The 8861-nt window shown below is 47.2% G+C and overlaps 1 protein-coding gene across 4 annotated transcripts in view; it reads right to left on the bottom strand.

The window, feature by feature from the left end:
• The window catches only part of LOC109885007 (collagen alpha-2(VI) chain), a 56683-nt gene extending 48849 nt beyond the window's left edge, over positions 1-7834 (bottom strand). Inside the window, exons 1-3 of one of the 4 annotated variants that reach the window (XR_004206360.1) lie at positions 7433-7610; positions 2794-2893; positions 1560-1660 (exon numbers count right to left, since the gene is read on the bottom strand). Coding sequence is in view for 3 of the 4 variants with exons in the window: in XM_031810223.1 (XP_031666083.1) it covers positions 1560-1660; positions 2794-2875 (183 nt within the window). In the remaining variant the exon portion in view is untranslated. Of the gene's footprint in view, positions 1-1559; positions 1661-2793; positions 2894-7432 lie in introns of all 4 variants that reach the window. The other 3 variants (XM_031810223.1, XM_031810227.1, XM_031810224.1) reach the window with 3 other exon arrangements.
• Positions 7835-8861: the final 1027 nt, after the last annotated feature.

The raw sequence follows: 8861 nt of genomic DNA, 5'->3' as shown, positions 1-8861 counted from the left end.
CTCCACCAGTGATCCAGGGGAGGGGGAACATTATAATATAGTTGTAGTAGTAGGAACCTTAATACTCTCCACCAGTGATCCAGGGGGAGGGGGACATTATAATATAGTTGTAGTAGGAACCTTAATGCTCTCCACCAGTGATCCAGGGGAGGGGGACATTATAATATAGTTGTAGGAACCTTAATGCTCTCCACCAGTGATCCAGGGGGAGGGGGGACATTATAATATAGTTGTAGTAGTAGGAACCTGAATGCTCTCCACCAGTGATCCAGGGGGAGGGGGGACATTATAATATAGTTGTAGTAGGAACCTTAATGCTCTCCACCAGTGATCCAGGGGAGGGGGAACATTATAATATAGTTGTAGTAGGAACCTTAATGCTCTCCACCAGTGATCCAGGGGAGGGGGGACATTATAATATAGTTGTAGAGGTAAGAACCTTAATGCTCTCCACCAGTGATCCAGGGGGAGGGGGGACATTATAATATAGTTGTCGTAGTAGGAACCTTAATGCTCTCCACCAGTGATCCAGGGGGAGGGTGGACATTATAATATAGTTGTAGTAGTAGGAACCTTAATGCTCTCCACCAGTGATACAGGGGGAGGGGGGACATTATAATATAGTTGTAGAGGTAAGAACCTTAATGCTCTCCACCAGTGATCCAGGGGGAGGGGAACATTATAATATAGTTGTAGTAGGAACCTTAATGCTCTCCACCAGTGATCCAGGGGGAGGGGGGACATTATAATATAGTTGTAGTAGTAGGAACCTTAATGCTCTCCACCAGTGATCCAGGGGAGGGGGGACATTATAATATAGTTGTAGAGGTAAGAACCTTAATGCTCTCCACCAGTGATCCAGGGGAGGGGGGACATTATAATATAGTTGTAGAGGTAAGAACCTTAATGCTCTCCACCAGTGATCCAGGGGGAGGGGGGACATTATAATATAGTTGTCGTAGTAGGAACCTTAATGCTCTCCACCAGTGATCCAGGGGGAGGGTGGACATTATAATATAGTTGTAGTAGTAGGAACCTTAATGCTCTCCACCAGTGATACAGGGGGAGGGGGGACATTATAATATAGTTGTAGAGGTAAGAACCTTAATGCTCTCCACCAGTGATCCAGGGGGAGGGGAACATTATAATATAGTTGTAGTAGGAACCTTAATGCTCTCCACCAGTGATCCAGGGGGAGGGGGGACAGTATAATATAGTTGTAGTAGGAACCTTAATGCTCTCCACCAGTGATCCAGGGGGAGGGGGAACATTATAATATAGTTGTAGTAGGAACCTTAATGCTCTCCACCAGTGATCCAGGGGGAGGGGGGACATTATAATATAGTTGTAGTAGTAGGAACCTTAATGCTCTCCACCAGTGATCCAGGGGGAGGGGGGACAGTATAATATAGTTGTAGTAGTAGGAACCTTAATGCTCTCCACCAGTGATCCAGGTGAGGGGGACATTATAATATAGTTGTAGTAGTAGGAACCTTAATGCTCTCCACCAGTGATCCAGGGGAGGGGGAACATTATAATATAGTTGTAGTAGTAGGAACCTTAATGCTCTCCACCAGTGATCCAGGGGGAGGTTCTTGCAGGGCGATGGTCTCAGATGTGTCGATTGTAAAGTACACATCTATAGGACACTCATGTTTCTCTGAAGGACACACACACAAGCACACACGCACACACAACACACAAGCACACACACACACAAACAACCCCATTAGGACACATGTTAACAGAAACATGTAAACGTAACCACATTAATATCAACTGAATCTAAAAGTCCATGTCTTGGTTATTGTTGTGTAAACCGAACTGAGAAACATCAAAGAACATCTGTCTGAGAAATGTATAACATCTGTTACAAGTTTAATACAGGCTGAATGAGTCCCAAATGACACCCTATCCCCTATTTAGTGCACTACTTTAGACCAGAGCCATATATAGTGCACTACTTTATACCAGGACCCTATATAGGGTATCCTGACCCCTCCTGTCTCAGCCTCCAGTATTTATGCTGCAGTAGTTTATGTGTCGGGGGGCTGGGGTCAGTTTGTTATATCTGGAGTACTTCTCCTGTCCTATTCGGTGTCCTGTGTGAATCTAAGTGTGCGTTCTCTAATTCTCTCCTTCTCTCTTTCTTTCTCTCTCTCGGAGGACCTGAGCCCTAGGACCATGCCCCAGGACTACCTGACATGATGACTCCTTGCTGTCCCCAGTCCACCTGGCCATGCTGCTGCTCCAGTTTCAACTTCCACCTGACTGTGCTGCTGCTCCAGTTTCAACTGTTCTGCCTTATTATTATTCGACCATGCTGGTCATTTATGAACATTTGAACATCTTGGCCATGTTCTGTTATAATCTCCACCCGGCACAGCCAGAAGAGGACTGGCCACCCCACATAGCCTGGTTCCTCTCTAGGTTTCTTCCTAGGTATTGGCCTTTCTAGGGAGTTTTTCCTAGCCACCGTGCTTCTACACCTGCATTGCTTGCTGTTTGGGGTTTTAGGCTGGGTTTCTGTACAGCACTTTGAGATATCAGCTGATGTACGAAGGGCTATATAAATAAATTTGATTTGATTTATAGTGCACTACTTTAGACCAGGACCCTATATAGTGCACTACTTTAGACCAGGACCCTATATAGTGCACTACTTTATACCAGGACCCTATATAGTGCACTACTTTATACCAGGACCCTATATAGTGCACTACTTTAGACCAGGACCACTAGGGACTGGAGTATGATGACAGAACCAGACAGCATGGTGTGAAGGGAACTCACTGTTGCATTCTGGGACGGCCTGTGCATGTGCCGCAGATCCGAACAGGAAGCACAGCGCGATGACCTCGGACCTCATCATCATCCTCTCCTTCTAACTGACCTGACACACACACACACACACACACACACACACACACACACACACACACACACACACACACACACACACACACACACACACACACATTACATTTGCATAGAATTCATACAGATGCCCCTCACATGTAGATACCACTCATATACAGATGCCCTTCACATACAGATGCCCCTCATATACAGATGCCCTTCACATACAGATGCCCCTCACATGTAGATACCCCTCATATACAGATGCCCTTCACATACAGATGCCCCTCACATGTAGATACCCCTCATATACAGATGCCCTTCACATACAGATGCCCCTCACATACAGATGCCCCTCACATGTAGATGCCCCTCACATACAGATGCCCCTCACATACAGATGCCCCTCACATGTAGATACCCCTCATATACAGATGCCCTTCACATACAGATGCCCCTCACATGTAGATACCACTCATATACAGATGCCCTTCACATACAGATGCCCCTCACATGTAGATACCCCTCATATACAGATGCCCTTCACATACAGATGCCCCTCACATGTAGATACCCCTCACATACAGATACCCCTCACATACAGATGCCCCTCACATACAGATACCCCTCATATTCAGATGCCCCTCACATACAGATACCCCTCACATACAGATACCCCTCACATACAGATACCCCTCACATACAGATACCCCTCACATACAGATACCCCTCACATACAGATACCCCTCACATACAGATGCCCCTCACATACAGATACCCCTCACATACAGATACCCCTCACATACAGATACCCCTCACATACAGATGCCCCTCATATACAGATACCCCTCACATACAGATGCCCCTCACATACAGATACCCCTCACATACAGATACCCCTCACATACAGATACCCCTCACATACAGATACCCCTCACATACAGATACCCCTCACATACAGATGCCCCTCACATACAGATGCCCCTCACATACAGATACCCCTCACATACAGATACCCCTCATATACAGATTTATTTATTTATTTATTATTTATTTACCTTTATTTAACCAGGTAGGCAAGTTGAGAACAAGTTCTCATTTACAATTGCGACCTGGCCAAGATAAAGCAAAGCAGTTCGACAGATAAAACGACACAGAGTTACACATGGAGTAAAAACAAACATACAGTCAATAATGCAGTATAAACAAGTCTATATACAATGTGAGCAAATGAGGTGAGAAGGGAGGTAAAGGCAAAAGGCCATGATGGCAAAGTAAATACAATATAGCAAGTAAAATACTGGAATGGTAGTTTTGCAATGGAAGAATGTGCAAAGTAGAAATAAAAAATAATGGGGTGCAAAGGAGCAAAATAAATAAATAAATTAAAATTAAATACAGTTGGGAAAGAGGTAGTTGTTTGGGCTAAATTATAGGTGGGCTATGTACAGGTGCAGTAATCTGTGAGCTGCTCTGACAGTTGGTGCTTAAAGCTAGTGAGGGAGATAAGTGTTTCCAGTTTCAGAGATTTTTGTAGTTCGTTCCAGTCATTGGCAGCAGAGAACTGGAAGGAGAGGCGGCCAAAGAAAGAATTGGTTTTGGGGGTGACTAGAGAGATATACCTGCTGGAGCGTGTGCTACAGGTGGGAGATGCTATGGTGACCAGCGAGCTGAGATAAGGGGGGACTTTACCTAGCAGGGTCTTGTAGATGACATGGAGCCAGTGGGTTTGGCGACGAGTATGAAGCGAGGGCCAGCCAACGAGAGCGTACAGGTCGCAATGGTGGGTAGTATATGGGGCTTTGGTGATAAAACGGATTGCACTGTGATAGACTGCATCCAATTTGTTGAGTAGGGTATTGGAGGCTATTTTGTAAATGACATCGCCAAAGTCGAGGATTGGTAGGATGGTCAGTTTTACAAGGGTATGTTTGGCAGCATGAGTGAAGGATGCTTTGTTGCGAAATAGGAAGCCAATTCTAGATTTAACTTTGGATTGGAGATGTTTGATATGGGTCTGGAAGGAGAGTTTACAGTCTAACCAGACACCTAAGTATTTGTAGTTGTCCACGTATTCTAAGTCAGAGCCGTCCAGAGTAGTGATGTTGGACAGGCGGGTAGGTGCAGGTAGCGATCGGTTGAAGAGCATGCATTTAGTTTTACTTGTATTTAAGAGCAATTGGAGGCCACGGAAGGAGAGTTGTATGGCATTGAAGCTTGCCTGGAGGGTTGTTAACACAGTGTCCAAAGAAGGGCCGGAAGTATACAGAATGGTGTCGTCTGCGTAGAGGTGGATCAGGGACTCACCAGCAGCAAGAGCGACCTCATTGATGTATACAGAGAAGAGAGTCGGTCCAAGAATTGAACCCTGTGGCACCCCCATAGAGACTGCCAGAGGTCCGGACAGCAGACCCTCCGATTTGACACACTGAACTCTATCAGAGAAGTAGTTGGTGAACCAGGCGAGGCAATCATTTGAGAAACCAAGGCTGTCGAGTCTGCCGATGAGGATATGGTGATTGACAGAGTCGAAAGCCTTGGCCAGATCAATGAATACGGCTGCACAGTAATGTTTCTTATCGATGGCGGTTAAGATATCGTTTAGGACCTTGAGCGTGGCTGAGGTGCACCCATGACCAGCTCTGAAACCGGATTGCATAGCAGAGAAGGTATGGTGAGATTCGAAATGGTCGGTAATCTGTTGGTTGACTTGGCTTTCGAAGACCTTAGAAAGGCACGGTAGGATAGATATAGGTCTGTAGCAGTTTGGGTTGCCCCTCACATACAGATAGATGCCCCTCACATACAGATGCCTGGAAAATAATAGGAACTTAGCATCAGTCTCAGTGGCTGATTGTGAACAAAGTGTTAGCTGTGCCACTAGAGATTCTTCGTTCGAGTCCAGGCTCTGTCGCAGCCGGCCGCGACCGGTAGACCCATGGGGCGGCGCACAATTGGTCTGGGTTTGGGGAGGGTTTGGCCGGCAGGGATGTCCTTGTCTCATCACGCACTAGCGACTCCTGTGGCGGGCCGGGCGCAGTGCACGCCGACACGGTTTGACACACTGGTGCGGCTGGCTTCCGGGTTAAGTGGGCATTGTGACAAGAAGGCAGTGCGGCTTGGTTTGGTTGTGTTTCGAAGGATGCATGGCTCTCGACCTTCGCCTCTCCCGAGTCCGTACGGGAGTTGCAGCGATGAGACAAGACTGTAACTACCAATTGGATACCATGAAAAAAGGGTAACATTTTTTTTAAAGAATACAAAGAGAGATTGGCTAACTGTGGAGCTGGTTGCCATGTTGGTGCCTGCCTCTCAACATCTCATTCATTCATTTATGACCAGCAGTGGTGGCTGGTGGGCTGAGATATCGGAGGACAGGCTAATTGGAATTAAATAAATGGAAAGTTGTTCTCTTCTCTCTCCTCTCCCCCCTTCGCTTCTCCTCTACTGTTTTCTCTCTCATCTCACACACACACACACACACACACACACACACACACACACACACACACACACACACACACACACACACACACACACCACACACACACACACACACACACACACACACACACACACACACACAAAGAAAGTCACGCCCACCGACAATACAACTTTCCATGGACATGTGCTCCTGCAGCCTCCTCTCGCGGTAAGATCTGGTAATGCATGGTTTAATGGGGACGAACTGGGAGGCTTGTTCTGCGTCCCAGAGACACAGGGTGCGTTCCAGACACACAGGGTGCGTCCCAGAGACACAGGGTGCGTCCCAGAGACACAGGGTGCGTCCCAGACACACAGGGTGCGTCCCAGACACACAGGGTGCGTCCCAGAGACACAGGGTGCGTTCCAGACACACAGGGTGCGTCCCAGAGACACAGGGTGCGTTCCAGACACACAGGGTGCGTTCCAGACACACAGGGTGCGTTCCAGAGACACAGGGTGCGTTCCAGAGACACAGGGTGCGTTCCAGAGACACAGGGTGCGTCCCAGAGACACAGGGTGCGTTCCAGACACACAGGGTGCGTCCCAGAGACACAGGGTGCGTCCCAGACACACAGGGTGCGTCCCAGAGACACAGGGTGCGTTCCAGAATAATACACACATTCACTGCGCAAACCTGAGCAGAATATTATATCTTTACAATAAATGTAACATCTCAGGAACGATACGAAAACGAAATCATGGATTTCTAATGTTCGCAGGCCTGCATCTGGGACGCACCCAGTCAGGACTGAACAGTGTCCAGCTGAACTAAAGTATACGCAGCATTTTAACAACTCTGTCTAAGATGGAAAATGCATCGTTTGCCAAATCGTTTATATCTAACTGACGGGTCTTCAAATGAGGGTGGAGGCAATGCGCGTTCATGTATTCAAATACATCACACACACATTTACTACATAACGTATATTTAAATCGGATATGAACGATAATCGAGACAGAAAGACAGAGAGAGAAAGAGGAGAAAGAGAGAGAGAGAAAGAGAGAGAGAGAAAGAGAGAGAGAGAGAGAGCGACTTGGGCGAATTTACTGCAGAGATACTGCAACAGTTTAAACTTTTCAAACTCACCCAGAACTTTAGAAGAACAGCGCGTAGGACCCTCTCTGGGTCAGTCACTCATCGCGTGGGAAAGAAAACGAGAGGAAAGGAGGAGGAAAAGAGAGGAATAAAATAATAAAGTCCTGGATACGCGCGAGGTCCGGTCGTCCTTCAGAAGAAGAGGCGCTCGTTCTACCGTTCGTCTCCTTGAGCTCGAGCTGTACTGATCCCTCCTCCCGTTCTCCTGCCTGCGTCCGCGTGGAGGCGCCCTAGGTCCACAGGAGGGGTGTGTTTGTGTGTGCATGCGTGTTTGCGCGCTCGTGCGTGTGTACGTGCACTTGTGTTGGTGCGCGCCCGGACCGCCTGTTAATCTCCGTTCAGCATTCAGTGATATGACTTGTTTTGATTGTGCCTTGCAGCAGGGTTTGAGAGAGCTCATGAGGCTCTAAATCGACCATATGAGTGCTTATAGCGAGGCCTGGGGCGTGGGCACACACTTAGCTCATACACAGACCAGGGTGCGCGGCATCGGGGCTCTTAAATCTTATTGGATGTCATCTGGTTGGTAATAGAACACACATGGATGGATTCACAGGGAAATGGACTGGGATTAAACTAGGCACATTTTAGAGCTCTACACACACACACATCTCCGCGTTGCATTGTGCCTACGAACAGCCCTTAGCTTTGGTCATATACCACACCTCCTCAGGCCTTATTGGTTAAATAAAACACAGGTGTTACGAACATAGAACACACACTACATGTGGAGACGTGGACTGTCTGGTAGTGATTTGTAGACATGAGGCGTTTATACTAAACATCACTGAATACAAAACTGTGTGTGTGTGTGTACTGCATGTGTTATACATAGTTAAATGGTCAGATACACTACATGACCAAAAGTATGTGGACACATGCTGGTCCAACATCTCATTCCAAAATCATGGGCATTAATATGGAGTTGGTCCCCCCATTTGCTGCAGCCTCCACTCTTCTGGGAAGGCTTTCCACTAGATGTTGGAACATTGCTGCTATAACAGCCTCCACTCTTCAGGGAAGGCTTTCCACTAGATGTTGGAACATTGCTGCTATAACAGCCTCCACTCTTCAGGGAAGGCTTTCTACTAGATGTTGGAACATTGCTATGGGGGCTTCTAATCAGCCACAAGTGCATTTGTGATGTTGGGCGATTAGGCCTGGCTTGCAGTCGACTTTCCAATTCATCCCAAAGGTGTTCAATGGGGTTGAGGTCAGGGCTCTGTGCAGGCTAGTCAAGTTCTTCCACACCGATCTCGACAAACTATCTCTGTATGAACCTCACTTTGTGCGCGGGGGCATTGTCATGCTGAAACAGGAAAGGGCCTTCCCCAAACTGTTGCCACAAAGTTGGGATAGCACAGAATCATCTAGAATGTAATTTTATGCTGTAGCGTTAAGATTTCCTTTCACTGGAAAT

Source organism: Oncorhynchus kisutch, linkage group LG30 (genome assembly GCF_002021735.2).
Source record: "Oncorhynchus kisutch isolate 150728-3 linkage group LG30, Okis_V2, whole genome shotgun sequence".
In the NCBI taxonomy this organism is placed as follows: Eukaryota; Metazoa; Chordata; class Actinopteri; order Salmoniformes; family Salmonidae; genus Oncorhynchus; species Oncorhynchus kisutch.
The sequence above is the reverse complement of the archived record's forward strand: the minus strand, read 5'-3'. Positions and strand labels throughout refer to the sequence as shown.